Source organism: Vipera berus (genome assembly GCF_964194415.1).
Source record: "Vipera berus genome assembly, chromosome: 5".
Taxonomy (NCBI): Eukaryota; Metazoa; Chordata; class Lepidosauria; order Squamata; family Viperidae; genus Vipera; species Vipera berus.
The window spans coordinates 50,739,054-50,762,134 of NC_138207.1; the positions used below are offsets into that span (position 1 = coordinate 50,739,054).

General features: G+C 36.4%; 1 protein-coding gene across 1 annotated transcript in view; it reads left to right on the forward strand.

The window, feature by feature from the left end:
• The window catches only part of LOC308668561 (VPS10 domain-containing receptor SorCS3-like), a gene marked incomplete at its 3' end in the record, with an annotated part of 516,653 nt that overhangs the window by 400,894 nt on the left and 92,678 nt on the right, over nucleotides 1–23,081 (forward strand). The window contains exons 8-14 of the mRNA XM_081328566.1: nucleotides 276–365; nucleotides 1,314–1,493; nucleotides 5,697–5,843; nucleotides 6,499–6,601; nucleotides 17,366–17,442; nucleotides 17,546–17,637; nucleotides 21,351–21,458. Of these exons, the coding sequence (XP_081184692.1) occupies nucleotides 276–365; nucleotides 1,314–1,493; nucleotides 5,697–5,843; nucleotides 6,499–6,601; nucleotides 17,366–17,442; nucleotides 17,546–17,637; nucleotides 21,351–21,458 (797 nt within the window). The remainder of the gene's footprint in view (nucleotides 1–275; nucleotides 366–1,313; nucleotides 1,494–5,696; nucleotides 5,844–6,498; nucleotides 6,602–17,365; nucleotides 17,443–17,545; nucleotides 17,638–21,350; nucleotides 21,459–23,081) is intronic.

The following is a 23,081-nucleotide window of genomic DNA, read 5'->3' on the forward strand; positions in this document are numbered from 1 at the left end:
GCAACAGCCTCCTATCTCCACCCCCAACTTTGCTAAATCTTTCTTTGGAACTGCTGTTTAGACATGAAATGCTAGAGCCATGTAATTGTTGGTTAACAATTTGATGCCGTTCTACAGACATTTATAGTATCTTAAATGTCGTTATAAAATAATTTTGTTTTACAATTGGTTTGCAATTTTGGTTTACAATTGCAAAATGCCTTCAGGTTTGCTTATGGAATAATAGGGTATATGTTAAATGAATATTAATTGTATTATTTTGTATCTGTACCCAGGTGACTTCCAGTGGGAGAGCAAATTACTATGTGTCTTACAAAAGGGAACCCTTTACTCAGATAAAATTACCCAAGTATTCACTACCAAAGGTAAATGTATCTCAACAACTACAAAAATAAGAATGAAGTATTTGATTCTCACATTATTATACACAAAATAAAATATGTTGTCATATTTCTATAATTTCTATAACTAATAAATTATGGCTAGAGTGCCGATATGTGATTCACCATCCAAATGCTTCAGAATCCTTGTTTTCTTTACCTCACACAATAAAATGAGGATGTCTACCAAAGCTTATTGGCTATATGTTGGTGAGCAGCTTTAATGTTATGTTAATAACTAATATTTTGATTTCAGCTTGACAACAAGCATACAACTGGTTGACAGTGTTTGAAAGCAACTGGAAATCAATGGATACAGTGCATTTGTGATTTTCTACTGAAATAGTTCTTTGAGTAGTAAAATTATACCCACAGGAAGTAGCATTTTTACTGGAGATATTTGGCTTTGATAGCTCTTCTTTTTACTAAATAAATCTATAGCTAGGAGTTACGTTGATAGAAACTCTAAATTTAAGAATGGGATGTATTAAAAATTGATCACCTTTGTTACTGCCTGTTACCCAAAAAGTAGGCTCAGGCTCAATGTCTTTGTTAGCTTGACAGTTGTGTTTTGTCTCTTGCTGGCCAAAGGAAACCTTTAGGCTCTGAAACTACAAATCTTTGAAGAGCAATAAAAAGGTGCAAGTGTATAAATAAAAAATGAAGTAGGATAAAACTTTTTAAAAGATTCTGGAATCTGTGTTCTTCTTCCACACTGACTACCCTGCAGCCAATTTAAAATTAAGAAACATACAAATAAGAATACCTGAATGTCATAATTTATTGACTTGGTCTAATGGGAAATGGTTTAACATCATTCATAACTCATGATCTTTCCCCTGCAGTGGCATAAGGCATGATAATTGCTTTGTGTCCCAAAGGGCAAAGAAATATAAAGATTGGAAGTAATAAGTATTTTATCCTCCTTAACAGGACATGCATATTATCAGCACAGATGAGAATCAGGTGTTTGCTGCAGTTCAGGAATGGAACCAAAATGACACATACAATCTCTATATTTCTGATGTTCGTGGAGTCTATTTTACATTAGCCTTGGAGAATGTTAAGAGCAACCGAGGACTAGAAGGGAATGTTATCATTGATCTTTATGAGGTATGCATCCAAAGTCATAATGAGGCAACTTGTCCTCTTATAAAAGTAAAACTCACTTCCTGGTATTTAATTGAAAAGACTGCTGCTATTACAAGAAGAAATGAAGATGGAGCCATATCTATTGAGACATCTCTAAACACTTTCAGAATATAAAAATGAATTCTTGCTCCCAATTATTTTATTATACCAGAAACATTTATTCATATCTGTAGTGGAATAGCTAAACTCTGAAAGGCCTGCAGTCTCAAAACTTCATTTTTTCTGAGTCATCCAATCCTAAACCTTCCCTATGCTTATGGATAGCAGCCTAGTAGATCCTATCTTTCAGGATTGTCTCACCTGGCATTTTCCCCCTTACTCCATTGTGTAAAAACAGATAAATCTTTTTTATCTCTTAAATTAAATTAAAAGTTAAAAAATGCAGAAGTTAAAACAATTTCTGCATTGTTACTTGGCTATGTAGCTTAGAGGCACAGGAGCAAAGGATCCAGTCTCTCCTCTTCCTACTTCGCAGTCTAACGAGAAAAAAAACCCTATATACACAGAAACATATATACACCCATATACATATGTATGGATGGATGCATGGACACATATACACATATATTCATACTATATAAATCTTTTTCAACCTTATACTGTATATTGTGCATACACATGCATGCACACACTCTAGGTAACATATTGTGGTGGACCATAATTTTTTTGTCATTTTTATTCTTTTATTTTATTCTTCCATTTTCTATTTATTTATTTTATTTTATTCTTCCATTTTGATATGTTGGCTATCCTATTTAATAGCAACATTATTTTACAGGATTGTGTTTGGCTAATATAATGATCAGGAAAGGAACTAAGCTCTAGTTTCAGGTATTGTTCTGATTTTGAATGGTATATAATATTTTAAATAAATAAATATTTATACACACACATGCACACAATCACACAGACAGAAACACACACACACACACACACACAAATAGAGGGGACGTTGAGATCTAATCAAGATTTACGAGAGCTGGAGTTTTTGTAATAAATATCCCTTTCTTTTTATTAGGAGCATGGTTCAGAATCAGAGTTATAGCAGAAGCCAGCAATGTCTGTACAATAAAGAAGTATAAAATGTGATTGTGAAATTCCTATGATGCGGGGGGGTGGGGGAAGCAAAGGTTTTAGGAGTTCTGCTGCCAAAATGGAATTTCTCTGGAGATGAGATTAAAGTTCTCTTATGCGCTTTTAAAAGGCAATTTGTTTTTTGATAGGATATTTTGCACTCACTTCCCTGGAGAATTTCCAAAATAGGTCTCTATAGTTGGGCAATGATAGAAGCCTTTGTGAGAAACATTTACTGTACTTAAAATTACATTCATTTTCTTTTTTTAAAAAAGCCCTTTTTATGAGATGTTTTCTCATTTTTCTGCCAGTATGAAAGGTAATTCGGTGAGTTGATTTGTGGAATAAATTATATATATATATATATATATATATATATATATATATATATATATATATATATATATATATATATATATATATATATATATATATATATATTCTCTTAGAATGAGCTAAACTGGGGCAAGTTGGTGGGGAAGGAGGGATCTAAAAGCAGACACATCAGTTATATTTCATCTTTGATATTCTTTGTTGGATGTCTCAAAAATTAAATGCAATCCCTGCTCCAGTCTTCCATAACTAAAAGGTAAAGGTAAAGGTTCCACCGCACGTGCGTGCTAGTCCTTTCTGACTAGGGGCCGGTGCTCATCTCCGTTTCAAAGCCGAAGAGCCAGCGATTGTCTGAGAATGTCTCCATGGTCATGTGGCCGGCATGACTAGACGCCAAAGGCACACGGAACGCTGTTACCTTCCCACCGTAGTGGTCCCTATTTTTCTACTTGCATTTTTACATGCTTTCGAACTGCTAGGTTGGTAGAAGCTGGGACGAGTAACAGGCACTCACTCTGTTACGCGGCACTCAGGATTCGACCTGCCAAACTGCCGACCTTCTGATCGACAAGCTCAGTGTCCTAACCCACTGAGCCACCGCATCCCTCTTCCATAACTAGATGTACTAATAATTTTAGTAGTCCCAGAAATTATAGCAATATATTAATGGTCACTATTTAGGTTGGGAATTCTGAGAATTGAACTCTCAGTATTATCTGCAGAGCATCAGGCTGATGAAGTATAGATTAGTTAATGTTGAACATTTCAAAGAGTCCAAGAAACTGACAGTTTATAGAATTTACCAGAGTGCTGAGATTTACCAGAGTGCTGAGAAGCTATTGCAAATGTGGAAATAGTTTGAAATAGTACAGGGTCTCCTACTTGAGCAGGGGGTTGAACTAGAAGACCTCCAAGGTTCCTTCCAGCTCTATTCTGATTGATTAATTGATATGCTATAAAATATAATTAAAACATACCAAAACCCACTAACAACTTACATGAATCCTCTGCTTTGATGCTTGGAGAAAAGCAGGGCTATCCATATCTAAGAAGTAATATTTCATCGCAGAAACAGTCACAAAGAAGATTTAGTCAGAAGAGGGTATTGTTTAAGAGACCTGAGCCAGAGTATTCTGACTCTGCTGGATCTTATTGGATGAGCAAAACTGATAGCAGATTGTGAGCCCCAAAAGTAACATGACCCTATGCTGTAAGGGACTTAAAGGTGATACCCAGCAGCTTGAATTATACCCACAAGCCCACTGGTAACCAAAAAAGATCATGAAGTAGAGTTATTATATGGGAGTACCAATGTATGTCCATAATTACTTATCCACTGCATATTTGACCAGCTACAACGTCTAAGTGGTCTTCAAGGCAGCCTGATGTAGACCACATTGGAATAGTCCAGAAGAGATGTGATCAAACCAAGGTATGAGTGACAGTGAAAAAGGCATCCTGATCTAGAAAAAGTTGCAATTTGCAGACAAGATGGATTTCTGCAAAGATTCCCCAAGCCATGGTCCCAATCTGATCTTCAAGTGCTAGTCATGAATATAAAAGATTCCTTGGATTTTTTTTATTTTTATTTATTTTTTGTTTTTTGAGAAAATGCAACCTTTTTCAAGACTGGAATAGTTGGAAAACCTCTGGATCCAGGTTTCATATTTCACAATCCTTTGAAGTCTTCAATTACAGACTGTATTTCCTACAAGCATAAATTTATTTGGTAGTTTAGATGACTGCAGCTTAAAACCTACTGTCAGCTATGAAGGAAAATAGCTAAAAATGCACATTTTTGCAGTTGTTATTATATTGCATGATCTACAAAAAATGGGTTTTGCTCAAGTCAGCATTCAGCTATGTCACTGACCTAATCCAGTTTCTGCTGCTTGTATCTTTATGGCACCCAGTTGTCCAAGCAGATCAGACACATCCTGGACACAATTTCTGTACCCCTAGCCATTAAGTGAAAGAATCACCACTACCAACTAATTTATACTTGTTGTGACCACTCTGCAATCAACAACAAGCACATGATCAGTAATGTCTCAATAACATTTTTTCTTAAATACTAGAATATTTTTGCATCTTTTTTTGCAATTTTGTGAATGTTTCATAAATATTTCAAGAATGGGTATGTTAGCTCTTCACTGCAAGGATAATAATTTTGTCTTCTATGTTTCCCTTAATTTAAATTATTTGTTAAAATATTGCGTTATTGGGAGAAATAGCAGTATCTCAATGTAATTTTTACAATTCCAGTTTTTCTGCATAAAATATCATCTGTTTCTCCAACCTACAGTATATTGCAACATTTTAAAAATTATTCCAATTCTGGTACTTGCATCTAATTCTTCAGTTCATGTTTATAGTTACTTGAAGAATCCTAAAGAATGCATTATGCAAACGTATTGCTCTTCTTCTCATCAGGAAGATGACATGGAAACATATTAAAATCATGCACAATTACTCTAATAGATGTATTATGCACATTCATCTCTGTTTAGCTTGTTTAGCTCCTAAAGTTGTCTGATACCATTGCTTGTGCAATGTGGACTATCAAAGGGACATTTTTATTTTTATTTAGGAAAATAGTTGTCAGAAAACAAAACAAAACAAAAGGTTGCTTGTGTTGAATACATTTGCTTTGAACAATTCTTTACACTTCTAATAAATGTTTATGTAATACTTAGCTGTGCCTTGTCTTTGCCTAATCTTGCAATATGGTTTTTCATTTCTTATCATTTTTCCTAGGTAGCAGGGATCAAAGGCATATTGCTGGCTAACAAGAAAGTAGAAGACCAAATAAAAACATTTATCACCTACAATAAAGGAAGAGACTGGCGTTTGCTACAGGCTCCAGATTCTGACCTGAGAGGGGATCCCATTCACTGTCTGCTGGTCAGTGATAGAAAATTTCCAAACTCTAATTTTTGGATCAATTTCCCAAGTTTAAATAGAAAAGGATCTTATTGATGTCTATGCAATATTTCTTTGAAACCCACCCCTGTACAATTAATATCTCACCTTCCCCCCCAAAAAAATATTCACGGAATTATTATGAACATTTAATAACAGGTTAAATTTCATTGCTTCCTACCAAAAGAGGGCTTTGAAGAATTATTATTTAATTATATAGTGTTACACTTCCAACTTTAGAAGGCAAAGTGATTTAGTAATTTTACTTCACTAAAGTCAAACTGGAGAAAATCATACCATATGATCTGAACTGCTATCTGCCATTGCAATTGAAAATCCATGAGAAGAAAGCTCTTGAATAATACTGGGTGTCTAGCAAATTTCTAGAGAAGGAGATTTCCATAACTATTTCCAGAATTTGTACAGAAACCAGAATGCTTTTCATATTACCTTCATGTGTAAACCCACACGAGCAGACAAAACCGATAATAACCTATTTTGGAAATGAATTGTTGGTGATGTTGTTGTTGGTGATGATACTATTTTTGAATGAAGCAAATGTAAACTATGATATCAAGAGGATTAACTAGTCTACATCCTCAAAGTCAATTTATCAATGATTTCTCAATTCTTTCAGCCTTTCTGTTCTTTGCACTTACATTTACAAGTCCCTGAAAACCCTTACACTTCAGGCAGCATTTCAAGCAAAGAGACAGTCCCTGGACTTCTAGTTGCTACAGGTAAATAAAATTCTTCCTGTTCTTTTCAGGGACAGCTGACAGCTGCATTTGAACATTTCTGGGGAAGAACGGTCATAAGCAGAGTTTTGTTAATTAATTAATTAATTGATTGAGTGCCTTTGAGTCAGGGTTTTTTTTGTTTCTTTGTTTTACTTTTGGTGATAATCTAGACAAGTCCCTGGAGTTTTCTTGGCAAGATTTGGAAGCGATTTTCCAGTGCCTTGTTTCTAGAGTTAAGAGAGAGAGATTGGCCTAAGGTCATTCAGTTGGCTTTGTGGCTATGGCAGGAGTACAACCACAATTTCATAGTTTCTATCCTTGTGCCCTAACCATTATACCAGGCTGATTCACGGGCATAACAGCATTCTTTTAAAGACCCCAATAACAGATTGATTTTCAAAATGCATGTTCACTTCATGACTAAAACCACCAATATCTTAATTATTTCAGATGGGTTTTTAATTAATATTACATTAGTCTTAATATGGCTACATTACTAACCGATTAAATTCACTCATACACACATACATTCATTCACTCACTCACTATCGCTATTTTTCCTCCAAAGACTTTAAGCAGAGGTCTGAATATCAGGAGAGTCTTTCACCAGCCTGTCCGTAATTGGGGTTCTGTTAAAGCTCTTCTACAAATAGCTTCTTTATTATAAATGCACCATATAGCAATAAAGTTTTAAGTTTAATCAAGTGTGTGTGTGTGTGTGTGTGTGTGTGTGTGTGTGTATGTGTGTGTGTGTGTTAAATGCTTGTTAACTATTTAGATTACCTTGCTAGGCCCCAAATATGGGACAAATCTTTATTTCCTGTTTCGGCCTAACCGAAGGCCATCGACAGGCAGTAGTCACAACAGTGACAGCTCATATTTGTGTTAGCAATCTAAAATTTACACACACACACACACACACACACATATATATACATACATACACATACATACATACATATATACATATATATATATATATACATGTATATATATGTAGGTCTAGAGTCTCGGGTTTCTTCCCGCGTTCCTTTCATCTTCAGAAAGTTGTGGCGACGTTTCGACGAAATCCCATCCGTCATCATCAGGCCGGAGTATTCCTCCTGCTGCTTTCAGGAGCAATGCGTGGTCTGTCTGTTCCTTTCCTTCCAACTGCCGGTGGGGCTGTGTTCCGACTGGGTGGAGGCGTGGCTGCTTTCTGATTGGGTGGGGGTGTCATCCGACTGGGTGGAGGCGTGGTTGTCTTCTGATTGAGTGGAGGCGTGGCTGTCTTCTGATTGGGTGGATGTGTGGTTGTCTTCCGATTGGTTGGAGGCGTGGCTGTCTTCTGATTGGGTGGGGTGTGTTCTGAATGGGTGGGGTTTTTTGTTGTGTCGTAATATCCTGAGTGTTGTGATTTGGTGTCTTGAGGAGTGGGCTGTGTAGTGGCCTCCAGAGCTTTGGCTTGGCTCCGAGTTCGAGGACCCGCCATGCATCTCTGGTATGGGTCAGTCAGGTTCGTGTGTGCGTTCTTCTGCTTGGGTGATAGCACTTTTGCTTGACTTGTTCTGTCTTCTGTGTGGGAGAGTTTTTGTTCTGGGTGTGGATGAGTCTTGCTGGGGCTGGTGGCATTTGGGGTTGTATGTTGGTTTTTTAAATCCTTGTTTGCTGAAATTCGTTTGTCTATCAATGCTGGTTTCCAAATGGCATGTAGGCGGGAGGTGTCGTCTCGCTTGTTCATACTGTCTGGGTGTTTTTCTATTTCAATGGCTTCTCTGATTATTCTGCTATTGAGATGTTCTATTTTGGCGATTGTTTTTGTACCTTCAAAATTGATGTTGTGTCCCGTAGTGTTTATGTGTTGTACTAGTGAAGATGTTCGATTTTTCTTCTGTACTGAGTTCTTATGTTCTTCTACACGTACCTCTATTCTTCTGTTAGTCTGTCCGATGTATGTTGCTGGACAAAGGACGAGCCATCTTGCCCTACATAAAAGGAACAACCGACAAAATCAGTAAAGTACTACGCAAACATAACATGAAAACCGCATTTAACACTGACAGAAAGATATCAACCATCCTGAGAAATCCCAAAGACAAAATAGAACTGGAAAACCAGGGCATATACCAAATCCCTTGCGCCTCCTGTCCAGCAACATACATCGGACAGACTAACAGAAGAATAGAACAAAAACTCTCCCACACAGAAGACAGAACAAGTCAAGCAAAAGTGCTATCACCCAAGCAGAAGAACGCACACACGAACCTGACTGACCCATACCAGAGATGCATGGCGGGTCCTCGAACTCGGAGCCAAGCCAAAGCTCTGGAGGCCACTACACAGCCCACTCCTCAAGACACCAAATCACAACACTCAGGATATTACGACACAACAAAAAACCCCACCCATTCAGAACACACCCCACCCAATCAGAAGACAGCCACGCCTCCAACCAATCGGAAGACAACCACACATCCACCCAATCAGAAGACAGCCACGCCTCCACTCAATCAGAAGACAACCACGCCTCCACCCAGTCGGATGACACCCCCACCCAATCAGAAAGCAGCCACGCCTCCACCCAGTCGGAACACAGCCCCACCGGCAGTTGGAAGGAAAGGAACAGACAGACCACGCATTGCTCCTGAAAGCAGCAGGAGGAATACTCCGGCCTGATGATGACGGATGGGATTTCGTCGAAACGTCGCCACAACTTTCTGAAGATGAAAGGAACGCGGGAAGAAACCCGAGACTCTAGACCTACACATACAGACACCCGCGAGAATCTACGAAAACAAATATCATACCTCTACGGGGAGGACATCTACCAACTAACCAGGACTTACGAAAAGTTAGAAGTACGAAGAGCAAGAATACTAAGTGACATACCTTTCCTATGCCAATGTCGAGACCAAAATATAAGACCAAATTGTTTCAAATTGAAATTCCACATCAATACCACTTCAACCAAACGCATTCTAAGAAGAACAGAAATGGCATTACTAAGAAATGAACTCCACAATAAAAGATTTCAATTAGACCAAACAAACAAGGACCTACTAACATTACATCTCAAACTCAGCAACATTATTCACCCAATACTATGGGACAAAGTGAAACAACTGGCGGTTTGGAGAGCAGAAACAGAGACCATCTATAAAAATAACAGACATTCAAAGAAACTCAAACAATTAGAGAACTACAACAACCAAACAACCACACCACAACAACATCTACAACAAGTAGTGCATAACATCTCCCACAGAAGACTAACAACAGCAGAAACAAACGTCCTAGCAAAAGGTTTCAACTTCGCTGTTGCACCAAAGAAAATTCCCACAGAAACCATCATATGTGGAGTGGAAACCAGCTTAACTAAACTCAATACAGACGAAGCAGACCAAGTCAGACATGAAGTCACCCACATCCTATGCACAAGCAAACCACCCAAAAGCAACCTAACAAAAGAAGAACAAGCAGCATTGCAAAACCTAAGAAAAGACAACAGCATAATCATACTACCAGCAGATAAAGGCAATGCTACAGTGGTAATGGACACATCGGACTATGAAGAGAAACTGTCCAACTTACTCAAAGAAACTACATACAAACCTATATATACAGATCCCACAACCTATCTAGAAAAGACCACCAAGAAAAAGATAAAATCAACTTCTATAAGCCAAGAAATCCAACAAACAATCATTCCTAGGGAGAAGTCATCCAGATGCCCAAAACTATATGGCCTCCCCAAAATACACAAAGATGGAATCCCACTAAGACCCATAGTAAGTTCTATAGGCTCACCACTACAAAACTTAGCTAAATACCTAGCAAAACAATTACAACCTCTAGCAGAAATGGCAGCTTCATATGTCCAAAACTCATACCACTTTATAGAATTAGTGAAAAATCTACAGATAGACCAAAAAGACTTGCTAGTCAGCTTCGATGTGGTATCACTATTCACCCAGGTGCCAGTCCAAGAAGCTCTATCAACAATAAGAAGCAAATACCAACCACCAAACCATATTATAGAACTAGCAGAACACTGCTTATCAAACACATACTTCATACACAGAGGCCAGAGATACAAACAAATAGAAGGCGCACCAATGGGATCCCCTCTATCACCAGTTATCGCCAACCTTTTCATGGAAGAATTTGAAACTAACGCTCTAGAAAAGACTACAAACAAACCAAAACTGTGGCTCAGATATGTGGATGACACCTTCGTGATCTGGCCCCACGGAGGAAAGGAGCTAGAAAACTTCCTAACACACCTGAATAGCCTACATCCCAAAATAAAATTCACCATGGAGATTGAAACAAACAACCAGTTACCTTTCCTGGATGTACTTATATACAAAAAACAAAACGGAACTCTAGGACACACAGTCTACCGAAAGAAAACACACACCAACCGTTACCTCAATGCGCAATCACATCATCACCCAGCACAAATAAATTCAGTAGCCAAAACACTAATAACAAGAACCAGACGCCTTGCAGATGAAACACATATACAAACAGAACTACACACCCTGACAGACATATTGACAGCAAACAAGTTCCAAAAAAACAAAATCACCAATATAATTCAGCAGCGGACTCCGAAACAGAAAAACATCCAAGAAGAAGAACAGAACAACGGACGAGCCATCTTGCCCTACATAAAAGGAACAACCGACAAAATCAGTAAAGTACTACGCAAACATAACATCAAAACCGCATTTAACACTGACAGAAAGATATCAACCATCCTGAGAAATCCCAAAGACAAAATAGAACTGGAAAACCAGGGCATATACCAAATCCCATGCGCCTCCTGTCCAGCAACATACATCGGACAGACTAACAGAAGAATAGAGGTACATGTAGAAGAACATAAGAGCTCAGTACAGAAGAAAAATTGAACATCTTCACTAGTACAACACATAAACACTACGGGACACAACATCAATTTTGAAGGTACAAAAACAATCGCCAAAATAGAACATCTCAATAGCAGAATAATCAGAGAAGCCATTGAAATAGAAAAACACCCAGACAGTATGAACAAGCGAGACGACACCTCCCGCCTACATGCCATTTGGAAACCAGCATTGATAGACAAACGAATTTCAGCAAACAAGGATTTAAAAAACCAACATACAACCCCAAATGCCACCAGCCCCAGCAAGACTCATCCACACCCAGAACAAAAACTCTCCCACACAGAAGACAGAACAAGTCAAGCAAAAGTGCTATCACCCAAGCAGAAGAACGCACACACGAACCTGACTGACCCATACCAGAGATGCATGGCGGGTCCTCGAACTCGGAGCCAAGCCAAAGCTCTGGAGGCCACTACACAGCCCACTCCTCAAGACACCAAATCACAACACTCAGGATATTACGACACAACAAAAAACCCCACCCATTCAGAACACACCCCACCCAATCAGAAGACAGCCACGCCTCCAACCAATCGGAAGACAACCACACATCCACCCAATCAGAAGACAGCCACGCCTCCACTCAATCAGAAGACAACCACGCCTCCACCCAGTCGGATGACACCCCCACCCAATCAGAAAGCAGCCACGCCTCCACCCAGTCGGAACACAGCCCCACCGGCAGTTGGAAGGAAAGGAACAGACAGACCACGCATTGCTCCTGAAAGCAGCAGGAGGAATACTCCGGCCTGATGATGACGGATGGGATTTTGTCGAAATGTCGCCACAACTTTCTGAAGATGAAAGGAACGCGGGAAGAAACCCGAGACTCTAGACCTACACATACAGACACCCGCGAGAATCTACGAAAACATATATATATATATATATATATATATATATATATATATATATATATATATATATATATATATATATATATATATATATAGAGAGAGAGAGAGAGAGAGAGAGAGAGAGAGAGAGAGAGAGAGAGAGAGAGAGAGACAGAGAGAGAGAGACAGAGACAGACAGACAGACACAGAGACAGAGACAGAGAAACAGAGAGATACATAATTTAGATAAAGATGGAAATATTTCCCTTTATAGTGTGTAATTAATATATAAGAATATAATTTAAAGATATTGTGATGTGGGCACGTGCAAAGCACTAAGTCTATGCTAATATGATCTCTGCTAAGTTCAGTGTCATTATGACTGGTTAGGAAGGTACTGTATAAATATAGGTGCCATACAAGTAAGAGTAAAGAAATTAAATATATATATATTCATGGAGTTGTGGTTCTAAATTATAGCTGAAGTTGGAAAGAGTCATGGAGATCTATCACTTGGTTACAACCAAAACTCAATATCTGCTGAGTTCTAGGATTTTCACTAAATATTTTTTATGGGTTTGAGTTATTCTAAACCCTCCCCCATGGAGACAGAAAATAAAATTCTGGATTTGGAAGAAATAAAACACCGTAGTTGCTTTATAATTGCACTGGTGATCATGGAAACATCCAGCTGATTATGTTATGATCAGGATGGTTTAAATCTTTAGTTGGCTCCAATCTTTCTCTATCCATCTGTTAGTTATTGTTCTCTTTGAGGCTACTATATACCATCACTGTGCTGATCCTGATGTCAGGGGCAATTATGTGTGAAATAGCATCAATCCATGCTGCTGTGCATCAGAGTGACCCTTATATCCATTCATACATACTATTTTATTGTTATTTTGGCCTATTGGCCTGCATTGTCTTCATACTAAAACAGCAATTCCATATTAAAACTTGGAGATAAATCCTGGACAAGCAATGGATACTATCAGGGATAATCATAAAGCATTGAAACCAAGTGTTTGTGCAAATGTTGAAATAGCATTTCAATTGATGTATTGAAATGATACATTTTTATATATCACATATATTGGATTATGATCTAGACCAAGGGTCAGCAACCTGAAACAGTGAAAGAGCCACTCAGAACCGGTTCCCTCACAAAAGGAAAAACTGGGAGCCGCAAAAAAATGTGTGCACATGCACATACATGCGCACATGCACAGAACAGGGTTTGACTGAAGAGTGGAGCCAAGGCGAGATATGCACCCACCCTGCATATTTGAATTGATTGGTTGAACCTTTTTAGTCCCATTTTTTTTTGGGACTGCACATGGCAGAGGACTGGGAGCCGCAGGAGACGGCTGAAAGAGCCGCATGCGGCTCCGGAGCCGCGGGTTGCAGACCTGTGATCTAGACTATCATGATTTCATTTGAGGCCTGGCAGGTTACAGAATATGGAAAGAAAAATTCTCCCTCAGACTGTTATTCAGTGGCAGAGTTTCTTGGAAGCATCATCATGTTACTAAATATTCTACTAGATCTAAGCAGGACTGCTGTGGTGTAATGTGCCCCTACTCTTAAGCAATGTTCCATTTAAGCTTTGTACTGGGGTTGTTATGGTTTGGAAATGGAATGATTGGCAACCACTGTACATACATTGGGACATTCCCTTACAATAAAACCAAATGGAGATGGACTTAGCAATAGATGTACAATACATATGACTGGAACCTAAGAATTATTATTCATAATTGATGAACAGCTTTTTCCTTATCAAAAAGAACTTGGGAACATTGTTACCATGTATTTGATGTTCTGTGCTGTTCCATAAAACATATCTTTAACTGATTGCATGATAACAGCCTGGGTTAATGTTAAATGCCAGCAGGGCCCAAACCTTGATAATTAATAGCTATCTCAGCACCTGTATATGTGGCACTTGCCTGCTCATAGTAGGCTGTCTCATCAGGGTGGCCATCATCAACCAGTCTGATGCAGGGTACCTAGAATATTCAGTTCAGCGAGACCTGTCCAAGGTTACAAAAAAAATGTTGAATTGTTGTTGTTATAGATAACTTGTGTTTATACCTTGGCATGTGTTCTGTAATTTCCCAAAAATGTCAGACAGCTGGCATATTGCTTTTTATAGGAGTCTCAGCTATTATCCTATTACATTCATGACCATAACAAATCTGAATATTGCTGTTACATGCTCAGACTTAAAGTGTTTCTTTGACTAGATTGGTGAGTGACAAGGTAGTAGTATAATGCATATAGCTCAGTCTAAGAAACAGCAATGGACTGATAAACTGATAGATTTCTCAGAACAGCTAGTATTACCAGATTGGCTTTCTAACATGATATTTTCTAGAGGAGACCTGCATTATATAATTAGGACTATTTGTAATCCATGTCTCTCTTATATCAGTAACTCATATAAAAAAGACAAAGATAGCTACAAGCTACAAAGTTCTCTATAGAAACTTGTTAGATTTGACATATAGTGAGAAATTAGATTTTAAATTGAGTGGATATTGAAATGTAAATCTCTCAGTTATGAAAACACACAGGAAAACAGACTTTGTAATTTGATCTATTATCATAACTGGATCAAACCTTGAAAAAGAACTTGTCCTTTCACTCATCCATTTGTTTTGTTCTCCTTTCCAATCAAGAAAACTGTCATTTGCTTATGAAGATGGTAGGCAGAAGTTAACATTAGGAAGAACTCCTTATCTACGTATATAGAAACAAGACTGTTGGTTTTCAGCACAAAATTTTGGTTTTGTGCATGTTATGTGCAAAGTGGTATTTCTTACAGAGATGAAAAAAGGATCATACACCCGAAAACACAATCAAAATTATCAGCAGACTCAACTGAACAGAAAGTTCAGACAGTTTTAAACAGTTATTGAAATAAACTACATGGTATGCACCAAAAATAAGCTTCTGTTTGCATTATTGATAAAGCATGAGTGTCTTCTTTATTCAAGAATTCCATAGGGAAAGGGTTAGTGATTTTTTTTATTAAGCAATCACTAAATTAGTAATGAAATCCAGAATGAAGATGCCTAACAGAGCTATTATTTACTAGGAATCAATTAAACAATTAGAAAAGCTACAATTTTCTCTCTAAATAAGAACATGTTTGATGGAGGTATACCAAAGATGCAGACTCACAATTAACAAACTGCTTATTCAACTATAATAACCTATTTAAAAAATAGAAGATTTAAAATAGTGTTTTTAAGAAAGTTAGAAGTGAACCAGGTTTTTTTGTGTTGAGGTTGGGGATTTGAGTTTTCTATTCCAAACATAAAAAAACATCTCAAATACATGCTCTCTAAGGTATTCATAGAATCACCCGTACTTGGGAAAATAAAAGAGAGAAAGAAAAAGCTTCCTGGATTTCTCTTGTAATTATCTGCAGCAATAGCAGAGTTTGAAGTTTGGGCATGTGAAGTTTGGACATATGCAACATGTATATGTAGCACAGGATTTTTTTCACTTCCTAGTATATTCAGAAACTTCTAATAGTCTCTCTAATAATAATGCAAGTAATAATTCTTGAAGTCTGTTCATTAAAAAAATGACATAATTAAAGTGTGCATTTTAATAGTTGCTATTAAGAACTTTTCTGAAGACTTTTTGTATCAGTAATAATACATAAATTTCAGGTTTTATTCTTTAGCAATTTATTTGTCTTTGCAAGTTGGCAGGCTGCACCTTCTACTCACTAGTAGTAATGTGTCAAGCTGCATCTGGGCTTTCATTCTTCATTTTCCAACAGTAAATGTCAGAAGCTCAATTAACATTTTCATTAGTGTGTATTTATTTTGCCTGCTCTGAAGTGATAAAAGTTGGGAATTGACTTTATCTTCCTTTCATTTTTAAGATAAAAGAAAACAGAAAAAACTAGTTTTCGTTTAGCTATCCTTTCTTATGGTGAAGTAATAAATTTCAAAGTTGATTTCATTATCAGATATGTAATTTAGGCAACTTTATTTCAATAGAATTGCAGGTGGTTTCATTGGTTCTGTTTGTTTCTTATTTTCTGAGAATGTAGAAGCAGATTATCTAGACTAGCTTCAGTCCAGGACCAACACAACTTTCGTCATGTTTTAGATGACCAGTGGGATAGAGTTCATTTCTCATCCTTGTTATCTGATTTCTCAGCAGCTTTTGATAATGTTGACCATGCTTCATTCAGGGCTCACTCTGGAAGGTTGAGATCACTTTTTAATGGTCTTCCTCTAAGGCCAACTTTGGTATTGGTTGAAGGGAGAGATTGCTTCCTAGGCTCTACATTTATGGGCTACCACAAAACTTGACTTTTTTTCTCATCCTATGCAACATCTACATTAAATTTATGGATGAGGTCATTTATCAGTTTGGAGTTCAATATAATGAATACACTAATGATATCCAGCTATATGTTTCAACTGTAGGTCAGCGAGGAGAGTCTGTTGAGATTCTGTTGCAGTGTCTGGTTCAGATAGGAACCAATGTAAGTTCAGATAAGGCTAAATTGTCTCTGATTCAATTTTATCTAGACTGAAGTTCTGTGGGTACAATCTAGATCTGGAGATATTCCATCCTTTAGCTTTGGGTGGAGCACTAATATGTAAATGAATGAGGTCCAAATAAAGGGGCACAGTTGATCTGCTTAGCAAAGAAGCTAAAGTTTTGAAGGAGTGCTTTGTTCCAAAAATTAATCAAGTCCTTTAAGAGTAGTATAGCCCTGTTGCAAATAAGCTCTTGAATTACTCACTGCAAATATGGATCTAATGTACTTAGTGTTTCAGTTAGGTAGCTCTACATATTAATGTATTTATGCACTCATTCCTTTTAGTTTATCCTGTTTCTGCAATATTCTCCAAATTAAAGCAATAGAATTTTTTTAATACAAATTTTCAATTGTTTTTTTGCTGGTGAAATATGCTATTCTTAAGCCATACAGGAGCTTATTTATGTATATATATATATAACTCCTTATATTTCAGGCAATGTGGGTGCAGAATTGTCATATACTGAGGTTGGCATGTTTGTTTCTTCAGATGGTGGAAATTCCTGGAGACAGGTAATTCTTTCATCAAGCTCAATAATCAGGTTTTACTGTAACATATTTATTTCACATTTCTTTGAAGAATGCAGAATTTATGCTGTGCCTTTCTCATTTGCAGATCTTCGAGGAAGAATATAATGTGTGGTTTCTTGACTGGGGTGGAGCACTTGTGGCCATGAAACACACATCAATGCCTATTCGACATCTGTGGTGAGTTTCTTTTTACTTTTACCATGCTCTTTGCTGAACCTCATACTGGTCTATCCAAAGGTAATAACTAGATAGTTGTTTTCTGCTGATAGTAGTAGTTACAAATATAATTTGCAGTGTGTTTTTCAGTGGAATCCTTGTTTCTTTTGCATGGGTTCTTTTTTATTTTGTTGAATATTTTTCAAAGGTTACAAAGAGCTTAGAATAGCAAATAAAGTAGAAAAGTGTAATAGGCTATGGGAGTAACTTTGAGGAACAGGAGGAAGAGCCACTGGTTTCAGATAAATGAAATCTGAATCCAAAGCAGAAATGTTATTTGAGAAAACATTGTAGACTTGACACTCTCTGATTATCTTGACATCTTATAGATAAAGACAGGGAGAGGGGAGTTACATTCAGACTGGCAAGATTCTGTCACTACAACCTTATAACAAGGTGGTATTAATATTAGTATATTTGTTTTCTTAACCTGATCTGTCCCAAAGGTCTCATAGAGACACCTGCAAGAATTTATAAAATTCCAGAAAGCAAGATGGCAAACAATTCATTTTCAAATGCTCATCAGAATCACGGCACTACATATAATCCTAGCATAATTTTTAAAAAGTCAGTTACAAAGAAAAACAATTCAAAACAGAAATAAGTCAGATTGAGTTTATGAAGCTAATATTTAAGCCCAGGACTGGAGTCTCCATTGATTATGCAATGAACAAATGTCATCAGAAGAAATCACAAAGCAGCAATGCATCTCATGCATATATCTAACTAGGAAAAGGTTCTTTTGGTTTATCTGATAAAGTAGGATTATCTTTGCTACGGTGATAAATGGAAGTTCCATCTGTACAATTAGCATTGCTGCTTAATAAATTTACTGGATGCTGTGTTTTGCTTCTTGTAGATGTTGCAGCTCCTGAATTTTTTTAATGGACAAGATTGTGGGTCAATTGACTAGCTTTCAAGAATTGATATTCTCAACATTATATGTGTAAATTAAAATAATCTTGATAAGGCAGTATGTAGGCAAAAAGTTAAGAAACGTTTTATTATTTAAAATTATTTCTTATAGGAAAAAATGAGATTATATCACTTTTGTTGTATAACTTTATTTGGATCTACTGATTCATTCCCTGTAAGCATTTTATTCATATCTTGTATTTTTTAATTGATATGGCATTTTGTGTTGTTTTAAAAGCCTGTTTTCAGACAAACAACACATCAATGCTAAAAATCATCCAGTATTACACTGGATTGTATTGTCAGTCCTCATGCCTCTGTTGAAGACTGTAATTCAGAATCTTAAAAAGCCAGACCTTATTTCCCATCAGCATTCCATTAAGCTTCAAAGGAGATACAAGGAGAACACAAAACTACAGAAACTAATACAGAATAAAGAATACAAAGAGAGAAAAAGATATGAGAGGAGATGCACATCTTCATGAATTTTTCCATTAAGAGATGTCGTGAAGGACTCATGACACAATGATCTCAAGACAAGTAGATAATATTGTTCAAACCAAAACTTTATTTTTTGTTAGTTTATAAATACATATAAATTTCCTTGTTTTTGTACACCACCCAAAATCACTTCTGCTGAAATGGGTGGCTATATGAGGTAGATAGATAGATAGATAGATAGATAGATAGATAGATAGATAGATAGATAGATAGATAGATAGATAGATAGATAGATAGATAGATAGATAGATAGATAGATAGATAGATATAGACAGACAGACAGATGATAGAGAATCTCTTTGCCTTTGTATCTCTATCTCATTTTTTTATGAAAACCCTCAGATAATTGAGGAAAGATGATAGAACATAATTATCAGCAAAACTGATAAAAGTCAAAATTTCCTTCTTACTTGGAAGACTTTGAAAAAGCAGAGTATTTTTCATCATCATGAAGCTGTACATGGCTGGGAGGTGGGAATGTGGAAAGGTCATTAAGTTTTGCTGGTTATCATATGTCTCCCTCATTAGGATTTTTGAATTTCAAATAGATTATTTGGTTACCGTTCCAAGGCCAAATAGGATTGTATTGTATTATTGCTACCTAATGGTTGACTTTGTTCATATCTTCTTGATGAATGGGGGATGGTGTGGCTGACAAGCGAACATTTTAATTAACCTAGTGAACAGTTAGCTACAGATGAAATTTTGTCTGCATCTTGAGATTAAAAAATAAATAAAAAGACATATCAAAGAAGCTCAACAATTGTTTTCCATTGTTCTAGAGACCATAAAACATGAAATAATGGATTTAATTTACAGGAGGGCAGATTGAATGTTAGGAAAAAAAACACTTTTTCTTTATAAAGCAATGCAACAGTTAATTACTTATAAAGGTGATGGCTCCCCTTTGTTGGGCAGTTCAAGATAAACATCTGTCAAGTCTGCTTTAATTTGAATAATTGCAGTAGGTGCTTCCAAAAGAAGTTCCATGGTGGATTTGTGTTTTTTTTTACACTATTCTGACACTGCTGTTTATTTGAATATTAAAGGACCATTTAAGAGAAAATCTGTTATACAGAACTTTTAAATCATAGTAAATCATATTTACTTTGCCTATTTTCCTCAAGTTATCTATTTTCAAATGCATTTGGGGGAAAAAGTTGCATCAGGAAATTTTTGAAGTGTAAAAGATTAACTTTCCATTTGTAGATTAGTTCATGAGGTGCAGATCAGATTTCATAAAGAACAATCTCAAAAGCATCTTTTATTCAATGGAAATATTTTTCCAGCTTCTTAAATGAACTATGTATTGGCTCAAAACTCCATATTTTTTTGTTTGCTGGTCACCATTGTAGAAACTTTCACAATGAAGTGGTAATGATGTATAAGCAATATCACAATATAGTTAAATGTATGAGATTTCTCCATCTCATAGATTCCATATTTAAGATCATACCCAAGACTGTTAAAAAAAGGGTTATAGGCATTGTTCCTGCTCCAAATCTCTTCATATTTTCACATTATTTGAATAGATCTCACATAAGAATACCAACATTCATTCATTCATTCATTCATTCATTCATTCATTCATTCATTCATTCATTCATTCATGCAGAATACATACATGCATGCATTTTCTTTGGTCACCCCTCTCAATCAATGACTCTGGGCAGTTTACAATTAAGAATTGTCCACATATGCCATTTAAAGATGTTACAAACATGTAGAAATCCTCAGGCACTGTAGCACTAATCACTCCCTTTGATACATATTTTATTTAGGGTTACAAATCTGAAAATGTTTATTTTATGGGACAACTGCATTTGCACTAATTAAAGTTCTTGCTTGTGTTTAATACAATGTTTGCTTTCCACAAGAATTTTTCATGGTCACTCTAAAAAGAAGTGTAGTTGGGTTTTATAAATAGCACCAGACCTCAATGAGAAATCCTACCTCAAGCTGGAAAGAAACGCACAATATTTCACTGTGTGGGTTATTTTATATGATCTTCCATCTTCCTCTAATCAGAGCAATCATTTTAATCAAACATTGCTGTCACTTACTTTAATTGTGGGGCATTACCCCTTCAAAGTATGTTGAACCAGAGTATTAATAATATGGACGATTGTGAAGATTGATGCCTGTTTATAAATCCAACTATTCTCTCTCTCATCAGTCAAAAACATTGTTTAATTACCTTGGAAATGGCTCCAGTGAAACATTTTCATGTGTCTTTATCTCATCTCTTTCAATCTCAGGGTGAGTTTCGATGAAGGAAGGACCTGGAATAAATATGGCTTCACATCAGCACCACTCTTTGTGGATGGGTCCCTAGTGGAGCCAGGCATAGAAACTCAGATAATGACGTAAGTTACAGACTTAAACAAGATTTTTATTTATTTATTTTATTTTAATTCCATTTATATCCCGCCCTTCTCCGAAGACTCAGGGTGGCTTACAAGCTTAGCAGTAGCCTTCATTCTATGTATATGCCTGCTTATTAGGGCAAGATGCCTTGCGAGACAGTAGAGATGAGCCATTTAGGCCATCCATCAAACAGAATGTCAGGTTTGTTCCAGGGAATCTCTGGGTTGCTCTCTTGAGTCTGAAAGTTTATGCTAGTATATCAACTATATCTTATTATTCTTGTAGCTTTGATGGTATGCTTCTATTGTAAATTTTCACTGCAGCTTTAATTTAAATATGTGTGATACTAAAACAAGCTACTAATATTTACTGAGCTAGCAGCAGTTAGATTCAGAATTCTGTTTTATTTATACCAATTAAACAACCTGATCATACTGGATTTTCTCATCTTTGTATACTTATATAAAATGACAGCAGACCATTTCTCTAGATTGCCTTGCACTCTTGTTATCCAGGCACAGCTTAAGAAGTTTTTACATTTTTTCCTAAGACTGACCTATGTTAATTGGGATAATTAAGATAAATCTCTGTAAGGAGTTAAGATATAGATAATGCATAGAACAGGGCTTTCAGAACTGGACAAATTGAGAATTTTGCAGCCCAAATCTGGTAATCCCAACATCTATCTTCTTTTTGCCAAATTAATTGCCCATGTTAAAGTATGATATTAACTGGAAAAAATATTACTAACAAGATAAACATTTAAATTTGCAAATTAAAAATATGTGGGATGAAAAAGTATTTCCAGATCTTTCTGTCAGAAAAAATATAGTATTTTTGTCAAGACTCAGATTATATGAGTATTACTTTTCAATGCCACAATTCATTGGTAAGGGCCCTAACAATTTTGCCTGTCAACAAATATGTCAGTAAAACTCAATCTTCTTTTGCAACTACTCACCTTGAAAATTAAATGGAATATAAATCTGTTATGTATCTCGATAGCTGAAGTAAGTGAAGGCCTGAAAACAAAGGTTCAAGGCTCAGGATGAGACTTAAACCTACAATTGCACTTTTTTTCATTTTGTTTCATTGGCCCTTATAGCCTTTAAATAGGAGATAACTTCACACTTCATCTTTAGCCAGAAATAAAACAATCCAGGTCAAATGTTCTTTTTAAAGACAAAACAGTCTTGATTATTTGTTTTATCTATCATCTATATGTCTATCTGCCTGTCTATATCATCTATCTATCTATCTAATTGTCAAAGTAATATTTGAAGACACTTTGCTTGGTTTCACCACAACGTCTTCCTTTTCTAAGGATTTGGAAAATAATGGCTGGCTGATGGCTTCTGAGGTTTGAATAGGAATTATGATAACTACAAGTGGCTGACAAGTTCCTTTTTATACAACAGTTACTCAAATAGGTTGTATTTTAATTTTGGGAGCAGGGGAGCAGAGGTTGCCAAGTACCCACATTGGGATTGTCTTTTTAAAGTGAGACAGTTTACATTTTGAACTTTAAGCCTCTCGGTCTTAGCAAGTATTTTGGTACTACTGGTACAAAGCCTTTCCTGTGACTAATTTCGTTATATTGTACTGGCACTCCCACGATTAAG